The 16999-nt window shown below is 34.1% G+C and overlaps 1 protein-coding gene across 1 annotated transcript; it reads right to left on the reverse strand.

Annotated features, from left to right (window-relative positions):
- Positions 1-2475: 2475 nt before the first annotated feature.
- LOC114752779 (uncharacterized) lies at positions 2476-3576 on the reverse strand. Its single transcript, XM_028941484.1, has 2 exons — positions 2929-3576; positions 2476-2553 (listed from the first exon to the last, which is right to left on the reverse strand). Exons 1-2 carry the CDS (start codon positions 3574-3576, stop codon positions 2476-2478), a joined length of 726 nt encoding a protein of 241 aa, XP_028797317.1.
- Between the last annotated feature and the right edge of the window lie 13423 nt (positions 3577-16999).

A 16999-nucleotide genomic window follows, 5' to 3' on the forward strand; every position in this document is an offset into this window, starting at 1 on the left:
ATATTTATGAGCAAATTAAATCTCTCAACTAGCACTTATATCTATGAGCATATACACATACTAAGTTCTAATTTCTAGTAGTAGCAGACACCTCGTTTATGTTGGTGGAAAAAAAAAAAAGAAACCCTATTTATAATAATTTAAAGTTTGTTTTCAGATTAGAAATAATGAACATTGGCAAAAAAATATTAGAAAACAGAATTGTCTCTAGAAAAAATTGTGAATTGTAACTTATTTTAATTCCGTTTCTCTCAAATTTTTACCTTGATATTCTTGGAATAATAGATTAACAAATAATATCTCCAGTTTTTAATATAAAAACTAGTTTGACTTTTATTTTAATTTTAAATATAAGATCCCAATCTATTTTGTTCCTCATATTTATCAATTTTTTTTCAAGGTAATTCTTGTAGTGATTACACATGTTAAATGTTTAATCAAACGACATTTAATTAGTAAGGATATACAACACCTATTTATTATAAATAAATAAATTAATTTTTTAATTTACTTAAATTAGTCAATTAGCTCTTATATTAAGAACCGGAAGTAGTATAATTTTTTGAAAAATTTTTTAAAAAGAAAAAATCATTTTGGAAGTACCTATATTTTAATGTGATTTTTAATTTGATTTTTTGATATCTATGTTTTTTTTTCTTAATTAAATTTTTAACTTTGCTACGGTGCAAAATTAAAATAATTTAATTAAGTGGTGACATACGTTTTTTAATTTATATTATATTTTCATCCAAGGCACTAACGAAGCCAAAATCTGATGTGAGAGACTAATAATACCAATAATAATAACTTACACGGAACCGCGTGGAGGATCTTATCTTATCTATCTTTTTTATTTTTAAAAAATATTATTATCTATCAAACGCGGACCTTTTTTGTTTTTTTATAAAATCAAACGCGGACTTTATAAAGTATGTTCATACCCTATTAATTGAGGGATTCTCTTTAATTTCTTGAGCCAAGTCTCACAAACAGACAAAATTTTAGGACTGAGATTGAATTTGTAGGTGTCACCTAATGATTAATCCTAGAATTAGGCTTTAACGATTGCAGAAACAAGTGATTAATTTCATTTTTTAATTGACATCAAGTGATTAATTCATTGACCCCGGTCTCCTTGAAATGACATTATAATATTATATTATTGTTATTATAGACTTTCTGGCTTTAGATTTTATACGATAGTGTTAGAGTATTAGTGGCACATAAAGAGCGAAAAAAACATTTTAATTAATATGGTTTAAAAGTACGTAAGTAAAAAATGACTCATCATTTGAATCTTCATGTTGAAATCGCGTCCAAGCAGCCGACCTAGAAATAAAACTACGTGTAAGTATCCCAAAAAAGAAAAAAAGAAGACTTGATCATGGCAAAAGAATTAATAGCAATGAAATATGATTGAGTTTTTCTCGTATTCCTTCAATTTTTTTTTAAGAAAACAAATTTAATCTTTCAAAATCATGAAAGTTTACTTGTTTTTTTTTTTTGGGCTTTTAGCTCTTTGTAATAAAGATTTACAATAAAACAACATAACCAGTACTAAAGTTGATTTCTGATGTGGTCCAAAATAATATACTTTTTCAGTCTTTAATACAAAACTTAATTTATAATGTAATTTACATTATAAATGAATCTCATATTTATAACCGGAGGAGTATATCACAATCATCAAGCTTTAAGATACGTGAAACAACTGGACCTAGCAACTTCGGCTTAACAAATTAAACAACCAGCTTAGCTCGTGACAAGCAATAAAGCTTGTTGCATTAACAAGTTTTATGTTTATTGTCAAGTTAGTGAACAACTATATAACATGCAGCATACAACCTCCAATTCTTAATCTAAAAACTAATTAAAAAATATATTTAATCATAAATATAAAACCTCAATTTATTTTCTTTTTTATTTTTCTCCAAAATATTCTTATTGATTATAAGAAATTCCTATCCATGGATAATTTTAATCATCAAATGCACATGATTAAAAATAATAATTTAAGAATATTAACATATATTTATGACAAATAACCAATATAACTAATTTTCTTAATATTATTAAATTAGTTATTTAACTCTTATATTAAAAGTTGGAAGTAACAGTAAATAACAATTGCTTATCACCTAAGTCAGTGATCACTATTTTCATAAACGCCCGTTGGTTCAATCACAAGTATGTAAAAGTGCACATGAATGATTGTAACAGATAGCAAATAAAAAGTGACCAGCTAATGATCATATACTATCATACAATGTTTGTGATGCAGCCAGTGTTCAAGTTTTTGGAATTTCAACCCATTATGCAAATATATGGTTGAGTCGATATAACAAGTTCATTCGGCCTAAAGAGTTACCCACCCAAAAAAAAAAAAAAAAAACAAAGACTAAAACACACGAAAGAAAAGGAAGTGAACAAGTATCAACATTTCAATTTCAAGGTTTTAAGGAATTCCTTGCTTCCTTATGCTGCCATATTCTTGAGAAAAACCCTAGTCAAAGCATTCTTGCACTCCAGGGAAGCCTTCAGCAGCTTGACACCCTACAAATGAAAAAATATGTATGAGAAGAACATAACAATTTTATTTTTTGGGGAAAAAAAGGCATCAAATTAAGTAAGCAAGATCAAAAGTAACTGAAGAGTAATTAAGAGTAAAAAAAAACACATAGTTCTATCATCATATGTCTAGATTTCATTTTGGACAGATTATATTTAGATTCAAAGGAACTTTTCCACCATCAATTATTGTCTTTAATACAAACCATATTCTAAGGGAAACTGATTAAACATATTTGGGAGAGAGGCCCCTCCATTTGCGGTCAGCTCAATCTAGACTAACATATCAGATCCTAACTAATCAAGAAAGAAAAAAATAAAGAAAGCAAGAAACAGGGAAAATGAAAATAAAAGTCTCACCTCTTCTATCCCCAACTCAACAACCTTTTCTTCCAAGGAAGTAATGTCCCTGACATTGAACTTGGAGATCATTGCTATTGCTGAAATGGTAGACATGGGAAGAACCTCAAGATCATCCATCACTGTGTAAGTGACCACTCCTTTCACAAAGCCTCCACCTACGCCTTCACTTGAATCTTTCACTCGAGTATTATTTTCAATACTACCCACAAATTTTACAGAGCAGCTCATTCCATATCCACAATTTGGACACGAAGTGTTCATAGCATAAGTCACAGCATTACTGCAACGCCTCCCACACATGTATAGATTTAAAGCTCCTGAATTGGTATCAACTTTTTTATAAACACCTGGAGGTAGAAGGTAGCCAGAAACTAATGGAGACCTTGGCTTCAGCACAATGTCCTTGCTTTGCTTTGGATTGTTCAGATAGTCATCACTGAGATTCTCTATGCTTTTGTAGAGTTTGCCTAAGCAGCCCACCATGCCATTTGTTGTTAGAAGCCTCGTCACTGTGCCCACCGGTAAGCGAAAGAGGTTGAACAGGAAGTCAACGAACTCCTTTGAAGCTTCAGCAAAGAGAACTCTTTCGGCATTCGTGTCTATCAGCAACTTCAAGCTCACTTTTGATGATGATGATGATGCCATCTTTCACTGTTCGTCCTAAGGCATAAAGCAATGATCAGTTTCATGTGATTATTAGTATAAATGCAAAATGAAGAGGGATATGTGTGTATGTGTATAGTCAGGTTTTAAAGCTTAAGAAAAAAATATAGAAAACAAAGATATTATTTAAGAGAATCACAACTGACCAAGTGAATTACTAGTGTTATGGTAGATTTGAATTTGATATGCATAGTATTCCCTCAAGACAAATAAGAATAACTAGTCATTATAGTACACATAGACCTATTTAGTTTCTTCTTCTCTTTTCTTTGTTGGCAAGACATATATAAAACTACTGAAGAACAGAGAAGAAAATTTTCGCATTTCCAATGCTACATTATGAACCTAGCCTTATAAATCAGTCAAGCGATACTCTCTGAATACATTATAGTTAGTAGAAATTTATTATGCTAAACCTACAAAACAGAAACCTTGAAGTATCAAATGGCTAAAACTATTTAAATAGAAGTCTAAGATATAATTAATTCTCTAAAAGTCTAATATGAGAATACTATACTGATCATGTTCTGCTTGCCATCAGATATACAAGGCCTAACTCGTGCATTCTGCGGATCTCAACATGCATTACAATTAGTTCGTCAAATATCATATAAAACTCGCATAAATATAACTACATACATTCTTAAATAACTAGTCTAGTCTCCAAAATCATACATACATATACATGTATATATATATATATATGCGTGTGTACGTATATCTTCAATGATAAAGTCTCCTCGAGTCTTTTCAGAACCATGACAGCAAAAGAGAATATATATACATATATATGTATGTGTGCATATAGATCGCCTTCTATTTCGTACGGGATTTCCAGAAAGCAACCAGCTCTCTCCACAATTAATCGAATCAAGCCTAGTCATTTTTGGTCAATTGTACTGAAAATCAGACAAGAACAAGAAATCAGCCACAAACGAGGATTCATGCTAGCCAGAGAAGAATAAGGAATCAGGCAGGCCAAAACAAATAAATCACATTCAATGAAAGGAACCAAACGCACAACTCACAAAACCAACGTCGGAAGTTGGGAGAATAGCGAGAACAACGGCGGCACAGCCTCGAGACTGAACGAATGAGACGCCAGAACCTCACAGTGACGACACGATAGACCCACGACGTCTGATCAAGAACGAGGAAGGGCAGTGTGAGGGTGAAGTGAAACAGAGTAAAGAACGGTTAGGGCAGAGTGAGGGAAGAGCAAGCGAGCGCGGGAGGGGTGAAGCGAGGGAAATGAATTTATTGTATTTGGTTTTTTTTAATATTAATTTAACTAAGGAATATATACGTATAAAACCATCAACTAATCCCGAGTCAAGATCAAAATGAGGGCCCAAAATTTTAAAAACAAAAAACACATTATAACAAACACTAGTCTAGCAACATTTAAAATAGATAAAACATAAATTTTCACCTATATTTCTAAAAGACGTTCAACACTTTAAAGACCAACTAAAATTTAAGTGTCATCTTATTACAGCTTGCAGTCCTAAAAAACAATAGTAAATACTAGTCAATGATTTCAATAAAATAAGGGACATGAGAGTATCACTAGATAACACCAATTCATATTGATATATGATTCAGCTTGCAGTCCTAACAACATTTTGCACAATGTTGCTAAAAAAATGAAATGAGCTTAGGAGCCACATATAGTGGGCGGAGAGACTTATGGCCTTTGGTTCTTACAATACCAATAACCATGAATCTTTAACTATTACCAGCGGATCTTAATATATGACTCAAGTAATTAATTTGGGGGGATTAAGTTACGAATTACTCCTCCGGTCCTAAATATAAGACCCATTTCGTAGTGTAATTTTACACTACGAAATGGGTCTTATATTTAGGATCAGAAGAGTACTTAATTGTAATGTATGTTAAATGTTGTATAAAACAACATATATTACATAATTTCTCTAAAATATTTATATATATCATATGATTTAAAGTATCCTCAAATCACTTCGAACTTGAGACTAATCTCTATCAGACAGGGAGTGTAAAGATTAAAGTCCTCCCAAGAACAATTGCACTTCTCAGAATTCAAACATATATTCTATTCTTTATGAGGGTGGGAGTGCTTATCATCTCAACCAATGACTTATTGGTTATTAGATTATATATCAATTTATAAGTATGACAAATTAGTTTGAAAAAAAATAAATATAAATATTTTAAATTAATTGAATAATTTTTAAAATCTTTTTAAATAGGAAAAATGACACATAAAGAAGCCTGAAAATGTGAAATGCTAAAATGGGAAGCTTAGCAAATGTATTGACAAATAGGGAAGTAGTGCCTGATTTGGAATTATGCAAATGTTGAGTAATTACCAAAAAGCCCTACTGTCAGTCAGAGTTTGAAAGCAGAGAGAGAGAGAGGCACGAACTGCCACTCGTGCTTCCTGGTTTCTCACTTCCACCATCCATGTTGCTGCCCTAAAAGCACCGGCAAGTTGGATAGTTGATGACCACAAAATAGTGTGTGCATAAGAGAGCAGAGGAGTTCGAAGTGGAAGGGTGTGCTGTTTGAAGGGTGAACGTGATCGTGTTTGTCTAATTGCATGGAAGGACGAAGGTTGGCGCTTGGTGATTCACCATTGCAGTTAACAAGCATCAACGGCATTTCACTGAGGTAAGTCTAGACATTTAAGTTTCGTGCTGTGGTTAAAGTTTTTGGGTCAGTAGGGGAAGCAATGATTAGACAATATTTAGATATGATGCGATGAAGTTTGTGAATGACAAGAATGGTGATTAAGGGTTTATGCTGAGTCTCTGTGGTATGCTATTTGTTTTTTATAACGAAGGTGAGAACTATGATACAGGGAAAAATGGGTTTTCAAATCAGTAGGAAAATTGTCTAATCGACTGGAAAGATTATATGAATAAACTGAAAATGACAATAATATACTGGTAAATGATTATGAAGGAACTTGAAATGGCCATATTCATAGTAATGACCTTACCGTCTGATTGATTGGAAAGATTATATAAACGAAGTGGAAATGACGATAACATACTGGTAAATGACTATGAAGGAACTTGAAATGACCATATTCTTAGTAATGACATTACTGTCTGATTGACTGGTATGAACAAACTGGAAGTGACAATAACATATTGGTAAATGACGATAAAGGAACTCGAAATGACCATATTCATAGTAATGACCTTACCGTCAAACTGTAATGGCCATATTGGTAATGACAATGAATTAATTGGAAATGACCATATTTATAGTAATGACCTTACTATCAGTCTGTAATGGCTATATTGGTAATGATAATGAATTAATTAGAAACGACCATATTCATAGTAGCATCCTTACTGTCAGTATATAATGGTCATATTGTAAGTGACAATGAAGGAACTGGAAATGACCATAACATACCTGGAAAGAACTAGATATTTAGTGTATATATATATATATAACAATTATGACTTAATGATCGTACATTGATGACTTTGCAGAATTATACGAGATGGTGTTGGAAGAAGGGGAAGGGTTCACAAGCAAAGGAGTACACAGTGGGCTTGTGTTGTTCAGAAGGGAGTATATGGCAAAACGAGGGGAGAAGTATAAAAATGCAAGAGAAGAAAAAATTGAAGTGGGGAAGGCATGGAAGGCACTGAGTCAGGAAGAGAAAGATAGGTATAATGAAAGGGCAAACAAAACGAAGCCAGAGAAAGGTAAGAAGAAGAAGTATGATGTTCTCTTGTACATCCGGTGCTCATTACCCGGATTTAAGTTATTGGCTGAGTATGTGAAGAAGAACAGGGCGGTTAAGGCAGAAAGTTGAGAGGATGGGATTTGGGAACTTGCTTAATGTGAATGTGAAGCAACTTTCATGTGATCTACTTGTGTCATTGTTGAGATGCTATGACCCATCAATGCATTGTTTTACCATTAGGGGGCAACGGGATGTAATTGAAGCAAAAAATGCTCATGAGTCTCTAGGTGTACCTGACAGTGGGGAGGAAGTGAAATCTAATGTTGATAAGAATGACCCAACATATAAGAGGTTAAAGGACACATATTGGAAGGTTTCATTTACCCAGAAACTAAAGAGGATATTATCTGGGACAGAAAATGACAATTTTGAGTTCCTATTTATGCTTTATACAGTTGGAGTTTTTTTATGTCCTAGGTCAAGCACAAATGTACATTTAATTTTGTTAAAAGTGATGCGTCACACGATGGATGGGTTTAGAAAATATGATTAGTCAACATACATAATCAAGAACCTGTGGAAGGAAATAAGAGACTTTGTGAAGATGACAAAGAAGAAGAAGAAGAAAGGAACCTGCGATGTTGGGGGGTGTCTTTATTTGCTGCTGGTAAGTCAATACTTTTACCAGACACTATAATTTTGTTTTATGTTGTCATTGCAGAAGTGTGACCTATATTTATTTGGTTTTGCATCATTGCCCCTTGGGATTGTCTGTTGACTGGGGTTCAACAAGCCCCATTGAATATTGGACCAAGGAGAAGATAAAGGAGAGGGTGGAGAAAGAGAGAGGTAGCAGCATGGGAATATTGGATGGAAGCAGTGGCAGTGAGGTTTACTCAGCAGGAGATAAGGACAATTGAATTCTGCAGTCTTTAGATCCGGTATGTGGGAATTTAGAAAATTTACCTCACCTGAGCTTAAGTAAGTCTATTAGCAAGGTTGACACTTAAGATGACAAGACTTTATTTGCAAATAACCAGTGAGATACTGGCATTGGATAACAGTGATCAATTTGTTTGATATCTTTATTTACTGTGTATGCAGGCATTGAAGGAGTTGAGGGCTCATTTCATTAAGAAGCTTGAAGAAAGCCAGAGGACATTGATGAAGGCTCTTGATAATGAGCTAGTGAAAGTGCAGATTGGATTGAATGCCAAAGTGAAGGGGATGGAGAATGAGAAGGCTACTGCTAAAGAAAGGGGTCAAATAGCTAGTGATGCAGGTGGTGACGTTGCTGAAGAAGTTGAAGACGGTAAACGAGTGGTGGAGGAGATTGCAAGAGAGGTTGTAGTGGGAAGCGGAGATGAGAAACTTGATGAGGATTAAACCAGCAAAGGAGATGATGAGAAGGATGAGGATGAAGAAGAACATGACCTTCATGATAAGGAAGGAGGTCACGATTACATGGTTGAGGAGGTGGAAGATGAGGGTGACTGTGATAGTCATGGAGGTGATGATGATGACAATGAGGATGAGGAGGAAGATGACCATGATGATAAGGAAGGAGGTCATGTGGTTGATGAGGAGGAAGATGACCATGATGATAAGGAAGGAGGTCATGTGGTTGATGAGGAGGAAGATGACCATGATGACATGGAAGTCAATCATGATTATGTGGTTGAAGAGGTGAAAGATGATGATAAGGAGGTTGAGGATTTAGATGATGAGGGTGAAGAAGACACACATACAAAGACTGCAAACCCTACCAATGTTCCTTTGCTGTTGGATTGTGAATGGGAGAGCAGTGACAGTGGGGAGGAAGCAGGACCTGAAAAATCTACTAAGTTGAAGAGGTCAACAAGGGCAAAGAGTTTCACAATTAAATCTCTGTAGATGGAGTTCAAGGCAGCTCCGAGGACGAAGAAGCCAAAGGAGGAAATGGATGCTTTTTTTCACTTTAATATCCTGTAGACCCAAGGAAGAGGAAGAGGGGAAGATGTAAGTACATCACTTGTTAGCCTTTGATTTTAAATACACAGTGTGTACTAACAATGACAGCAATCGAATTGAAAATGACAATAAACTATATGGGGATAACAAGTGATGATGTCCCCCCAACATTATACTTTTTGTCACTGATATCTGATAATGTTTGCAGGACTGTCATCAAAATATTTGATGAAGATATAGACCGACAACAGATGTTTTTCCTAGGTGGAGTGAATAGAGTAAATAATAGGGTGTTTTAAAATGCTCTGTCTTTGCACCCATGCTTATGTTTGATAATGTTTGGTGAGATTATTGTGTTAGAATGATGTTTTTACTTGTACTCTGTAGGTGGTTAATTTGGTGTGCAAGACAGTGATAGAGGACATGATGGCAGAGTTAGGGCAAGGGAAGAGGCACATCTTCGATGTGGATTTCATGGTGAGGTTGCATAATTCGGAATGCAAATACCAATGACAGCAATGGAATTGGAAATGACCTGTTCTCGGTTAATAGATTAACAATTTCATGTCATGCAGAACATAATGGGACATGACCCAACTTGGAAAGCCTAAAAATATAAGAAGCTCTTTTTTCCTGAGTTTGTTGGCTATAACTTAGCTGAATGTGATTTCATAATTAGTCCTACTCTTGTTGGCCAACATTGGTTTTGCGTTGCCATTCAGCTTAGCACATTAGATTTCCACATATTAGACTCCATGAGTTACCATTTGAGAACTAAGGACAAAAAGAAGAAGAAGAAGGTTGTCATCAAAGACCCAGTGGAAATGGTTGTGGATGAATGTGTAAGAAAAAACTCATTGTGTTTACCCTAGTTTTTGAACTTGTAAAATCATTCAACTTTCTATGTTGGTCCTGAAACATGGTGAACCATATCTAAATCTTTTTGCAGAGGAAGAGGTTTAATATTATATTGGACTTGGTCAAGCCAAGACTGGTTGGAAAAAAGCCAATGTCTCCAATGATATTTGTAGAAGTTCCCTAGCAGAATAACCTGTCAGTCTTATCAAATTCAAATTCTGTGTGGTAAATGAAAATGTCAGAGGTGTTAACTAACTATGTTGATATTGTTGTGTCCACAGGAGGAATTGTGGGGTGCACTACCACAACCAACCAAGAGTAGAAAGTCCAAGAAAAGGTGTCTGTCCTAGGTGTCTCGATGTTAGACTCATAATTCACTTGTCCTCTGTTAGGTTGCTATATGTAATGTACATTGTAGGCTGACCGAAAATGAACATATTCTTATACTTCATAGAGATTGGTATCCATAAATTTATGAATGTTAAGATGCATGATGCCAATTTATTCCCCAGTGACATTAATGAATCTGAGTTTAACCAAAAGAAAATAGATGATGACAATAGCCCTATTGGATATGTGCTATTGGTTTCCATTTCTTGTTCAAGTTACTCAATTTTACTTGAATATGTCCTGTTGGTATCCAACAGAAAATGACAACAGGTGATTCGAATATAACAACGATAATGATAAGCATAACCTGATATTCATATATAAAATCAGTTTAACATAAATTGTCAGCTTATGCTGATTACATCACTACCAATGACCAGAACAAATTTAAAAATAACAACAACTAATTTGCCATTAACAAAAGATAACATCTCCATAACAGTAACTTCTTTTCATATATTCAATGACAAGTGCACATTAAGATACTGGCCACACTTAATACTCTCTTGTCACTGACATTTCTATCACCTTCCTTTTAAAAAAAATGTCTCCACCTAGCTCCTAACTACAATCCCAGTCCCAAAAAAGTTGACAAGGGTGGAGCATACAACTATGTACAGTAAAAAATGACCCATCCCCATTATACTCGAAACTTCATGATGGGTTAGGATTTCTGCAATTCCTCCTTGTGTGTCCAAGTTGGTGGCATCTTTCACATAGGTATATCTATTTGTTCTAGAACTGTGATTCATTCCTATTTACTTTTGGCCTTCCCGGTGGTCGAGATGTAATAGGAGGTAGCAAGAAAATTTGCTCACTGACATTTCCTATCCTATAATAATCATTTGGGTGAGGCATATCTGTTGTCACCATAGGAATCATACTACGAGCATAAATCTTTTCTTATGATGAATTTTTATAGCAATTATCAATATAATCATAAACATTACTGTGCACAACCTTGATGGTAGCACAAGCGTGGCAACAAAGGATCCCCGTCATTTGCCAAGATCTACAACTGTATTGGGTAGTCCAAGATCAACCCGATGGTCTCCATGTGATGTTGTCACCTTCACTTTTCCCCCACCATAATTTTCAATATACATATGCTCAAACCCAGCCACCATATCTATCACCTTACTGTCTATATTTGGACCAACACAATTCTTCTATTTGGTCATAGCCACATAGGAGGCATGCAGCCTGCTTGCAACTTTCTCTTGGTGCTCCTGGATCAATTAGGGTACAGTATGCTTTCTCTCACTGACCATCCATGCATTGAATGATTCTGCTATATTACTTGTAATATTGTCCCATCTTTTATATGGAAACTTGCTTTTAGCCCACATATCTACATCCCCATGACTAATAAGCCAATCAAATAGCCTTGGAGAAAATGCTCTCATGTCATCCATTGCTGTCTCAAATTTCTCATCCATCCTTGCACATGCAATTTTATCCAGTAAATGTAGTGTATCCTCTTTTGATCTACCATTTGTCCTTGTTTGCCCCTTATTCATTTTCATAACTTTTAAGCTAAAATTCTCCTTGATGTGTCTATAACAAAAAACATGCCTTTGACTCCCAAAGATTGATACCACTCCTTCGATAATAGCATTATGTCAATCTGATACAATCATTACTTCCACAAAACCTAGAATTTTTTTTATCATATAGAAAAGCCACGTCCAGTCATCTAGGGTTTCTCCCTTGAAAATTGCAATTGCAAACAGCAGCAACTCGTTATCTGCATGCTGACAATATTGTCCCCTTGTATGGTCCGCTTAAATGAGTTCCATCAACATATAGAATATGCCTCGCGCCACCCAAGAAACTCTCAATGCATGATTTGCAGGCTATGAAAACATGCTCAAACCAATTTCCAATAGCAGTCCATTTAGCCACAGTTTTTCATCTGTTTCCTTTAGCCTTTCACATACCCATGGTATGAGCATGTATGATTGTTTAGGCCTACCATATATGTCTTCCAATGACTTTTCTTTTGCTCTATAAGCCTATTTATATGTTAGATCAATCCCATACTCTTGTTCAACTTCTTCCTTATCTCAGAAGTGCGCTTGTCTGTATGATCCCCCATCTCATCAATTATTATTGATGAGTTCAAACTAGCTCTTCCACTATGCATCACTTCCAAGCTGTCTTGGGTAGAATGAACATGCCAATTTATAAATATCGTCACTCGTAGCACATCATAACTCTTTCTCACATGATTTGCACATAGCTTCCATGGACAACCCTTAACTTTACATCTTATCGACATGAATTCCTCACTATTCCTCACATACTTGGGCACAAACTTGTGTGCAAGTGCAAACTTGTATACAGACACCCGAAATACATCTGTACTAGGAAAACATTGACCCACCCCTATAAAAAGTCCCCTCCATTTCACAGGAACCATTTCACTACCATCCATATCTTCAACTCTGATGGATATATCCATGTTAGGGGAACCACTTTCTCAATTATTTTCACATTCACCAGCATTTTCTTCACTAAGCCAGCCATAATCATAACACAAACTAATGGGAGACACATCTAGTTCCATTGCTATGACATGACCATGAATCTCTCTATTCTGCATTCACAATGACAAGACTCATTAACACAAATGACAAGATGAAATTCATAAATGACAACAAATAGTTAGGACAAACTTCCACTTACATTTCTGTGTTGTCCCTTGGTTGGGGATCTCCCTACCCTTTTTCGACCACATACGCATGATCGTTGTTCCCATTATATTGAAAAAAGTTATACATTTCAGCATTGTTATGAAGGTCAATCAATGTCTTTTCATCAAAGGCCATTGTGTACTTAATGTCATAATTTCTTCCATCACCACTAATCCACTCACATATCATTAGCCTCAATTCTTCAAGTGTCAGCCCATCCTTAATGCTTCTTAACCTCATGCTACCTCCATTATATCTCACTTCACCTTTACCATTTGTCACAAATTTTCCTCCCACATGAAAATAACAGAACAGCTCCTTCTCACAAGATGACCTAGCTTTAAAATTCATTTTCCTTTATTACCTGCACTAATAATAGAAGTTGAATGATTATATGACTTAATACCATCATCATCAACTTACATGACCAGATTAGGGTTTGACACATTCATGCTTATAATTTGCAATAAAACACTCATTTCTTTCCTGTCCACACTAATGCTTCATTTTCTCAGAATCAATCCACTCTATTATTCGAATCCCCATTCAACATTGTGCCTTTATCTAACACTAATCACTTTGACCCATTTGTGACGCCATCAACCCCTCTCCCTCATTGTTTTTGCTTCCCCATGTATTCACCCTCTGATCACCGTCCTTCCCCACAGTTTCTATATACCCACACCATCTCCCTGCTTTGCCACCCTCTCTACCTCAAAACCAGCCCCACATTGACGACATTACCGTCCAACGGGAAGAGGAACATCAACCAGCGCATAAAGGAGATGGAGAAAAGAGAGAGAAGAACAATATAGTCATTGAATACTAACCCACTTGCTTACTTCGTTCAGCACTTGCTTCACATGTTCATGCTCCCACGTTCATGGTCCCTCCAAACTTTTTCCTCCAGCTCCCAACCACAACTTTCACAGCTCCACCGGTCATTTTCCCTATTTGGGTCATGAAGGGCTTTTTGGTAATTGCTCAACATTTGCATAATCCATAATCAGGCAACACTTCCCTATTTGTCAATACATTTGCTAAGCTTCCTATTTTGGCATTTCATATTTTCAGGCTTCTTTATGTGTCATTTTCCTTTTTAAATAAGTGAACTGAATTTTGAATTTTATATTAAAGATGAGATTTTTTTTGTTAAAGGTCTGGTCAAAAATAGACCAGACACGGCATGTAAAAGGGGTTTGGTCCGCCGTCGGCCCTCACCCCAAAAATAACTCATTAGAGAGAGTTATGGCATCTAGCCTCTAACTCTCCAAGTTATATATATACATATATGTGTGTTTACTAAAAATGGAGCAGACATTGTATTTAAAGAAAATTCAAAATCTTTGGCCTAATAGTAATATACAAAGAATTAAATATCATATTAATTGTGTAACGAAATATAATAACTAACTATATTAGTATATTATAATGTAATTATACTATTATATTGAGAAAATTATATCAAAAATAACTTCAGAAATGCAAAATCACACAAAGTGCCATGAATTTTAACAACCCCATTGAAGTGGAAAAGTAAAACTAAATAATATGGGTTCAATCCGTGAGTCTAACTTGCAAAAAATGATATGTTAAAGTTGGCTAAAAGCCAATCCATCAATAAATGAGTCTTTTTAACCCGCATTGCTAGGCGCAACCTGACATGGGTTAGCTTGCTAGCCCGTGAGTTAACTGGCATTTATTTTTTGAATACATTTTTAAATTATTGTAATTATATGATTATATATTATATTCTATCTAAAAAAATTTAAAAAACCCCTATAATTTATTTGATGATTTCAATCAAATATTTTAAAAAATAAAAATCTCATTATTTTCTTGGGATATTGTATAATGAAAAAATAATTAAAGAGTAGAATTTTTTTTTAAAAAAAGTAAATAATTGTTGGTAGGCCAACGTACCAACCCATATTGACAGGTTCAGCCAACACGCCTTCAAACAAATCTTTTCAATTTTATCCATATGGGTTTAACCCGTCACGGGTCGTGGGTTAGCCTATATTATCAACATACAGAAAAGTATCTAGATAAGATATGAAATTTTGGATCCAAGTACAAAAATATCCTCAGATTTAAAAGGAAAAAGAATCACAATCTCTTTTGGCAATTACAATTCTTGTTTAGCATTTTTTTTTAAAAAAATCCAAGATTCGCTCATATGAAGATATTTAATACATACTACTGACATCAGTAGTATTATATACTTCTATATTAACTTCTATATTAACTGTTTTTAATATAAGTTAGATAACTAATTTGTTAATATTAAAAAAAATTAGTTAAGTTAATTATTTGTAATAGATACATATTCTTTTTTAAAATACTCTTATCAACTGTGACTTAGAATCACCATGTACTACTTTGAGGGAAAAAAAGTAAATATGAAAGATAAAAATTAGATTGTGATTTTATATTTAAGATCAAATTAAATTTTCAATTTCTTTTATATTTTATTAAGGACTGGAAATATCACTATCTCTCACATAAAATTAGATGAGTTTCAACTAATGCTGGTAAAAAAAAAAAAGAATGAGTTTCAACCAATAAAATAAAACATAGAGGCGCGCGCGCACACACATATATATATGATGAAATTCATTATTCCGTTATGAAAATAACACACTATATATTAAGCAAATAAAAATAAAGAGATGTTATGAATAAGAAGAAACAGAGAACAAGAGAGGATCAACAAAAAAGAGTATTTTACATTCCATTCAAGAGTACGTAATACATTATACATGGCCTTTATTTATAGGCACATCTTTACATCTTTGATAGAATCTGCAGATTACATAATAATAGGAAATAATTATGGGATATAGAGATAATGGGAGATATTGGAGATTATAGGAGATAATGGGAGATACATGAACATCTATAAAGATATTATTATATTCATAATACTCCAACTTAGATGTCCAATATATATGAATATGCCTCATTAAAAAAACTTCAACTAGAAAAAATCATGTGGGACAAAAACCTAATAGAAGAAAAAGAGTACATCATTCATTGATACATTATACAATGCCGCCTCATCAAAAACCTTGCTAGAAAAATCTAGTGGGACAAAACATAGACAAGGAAAAAAAGTACAATGTGTATCAACTCCCCCTCTTGACAACAGTAGTTGACATCTTCGAGCCTGTAAAGTCTAATATAACGAACAAGCCTTCCAAATATTGTAGTGAGATAAAAACATCAAATATGAATTTCATAATTTTTGAAAAGCATGAGACAAATAGTCTTTTTATGGTTTATCTACACGCGAATTATACTATGATCTTTCAACATAAGGATCAAACGAAAATACTTTATTTACATAGCTAGTAAGATTAGTTTGGATACCTTCAGATAAAATAATATCACATCCTCAGTACCCTTAAAGTAACGAAGATTGTTCTTAACTTCACTCCATCATCTTTGTGTTGGTGAAGAACTATATCATGCTGATTAGCAAATGATATATCAGTTGGTTTGTATGGCTAGATAGATATACATGTGTTATAGTGACACTAAAATATGATACTTCTGGACTGAGTATTTATTCATCACTTTCTAGATATCTAAATGGATCTTTAATCCACATTTAAAGATCTTACAGATTGAAGCATATAATAGATGCGGCTTAATTATCCACATAATGAATGTGACTATCCATATTTATTTCCCAAAACTTTCATTTCAAATTTTTTTTTGTGAGTAGTTCATAGCTTTTGAAAACTTATCAGGTGTTTCAATGTTATCATCATAAATAGTAATGATAACAAACTCATTTTGAATCTTTTCACAAATG

This window comes from Neltuma alba, unplaced genomic scaffold (genome assembly GCF_004799145.2).
Source record: "Neltuma alba isolate B1F8T4 unplaced genomic scaffold, ASM479914v2 tig00007538_pilon, whole genome shotgun sequence".
In the NCBI taxonomy this organism is placed as follows: Eukaryota; Viridiplantae; Streptophyta; class Magnoliopsida; order Fabales; family Fabaceae; genus Neltuma; species Neltuma alba.

Excerpts from the sequence above, each read along its gene's own strand:
- LOC114752779 (XM_028941484.1), bottom strand. The coding sequence starts at position 3,576 with ATGGCATCATCATCATCATCAAAAGTGAGCTTGAAGTTGCTGATAGAC. Across the intron at positions 2,554-2,928 it reads TTGAGTTGGGGATAGAAGAG|GGTGTCAAGCTGCTGAAGGC; the intron begins GTGAGACTTTTA and ends TTTCATTTGTAG.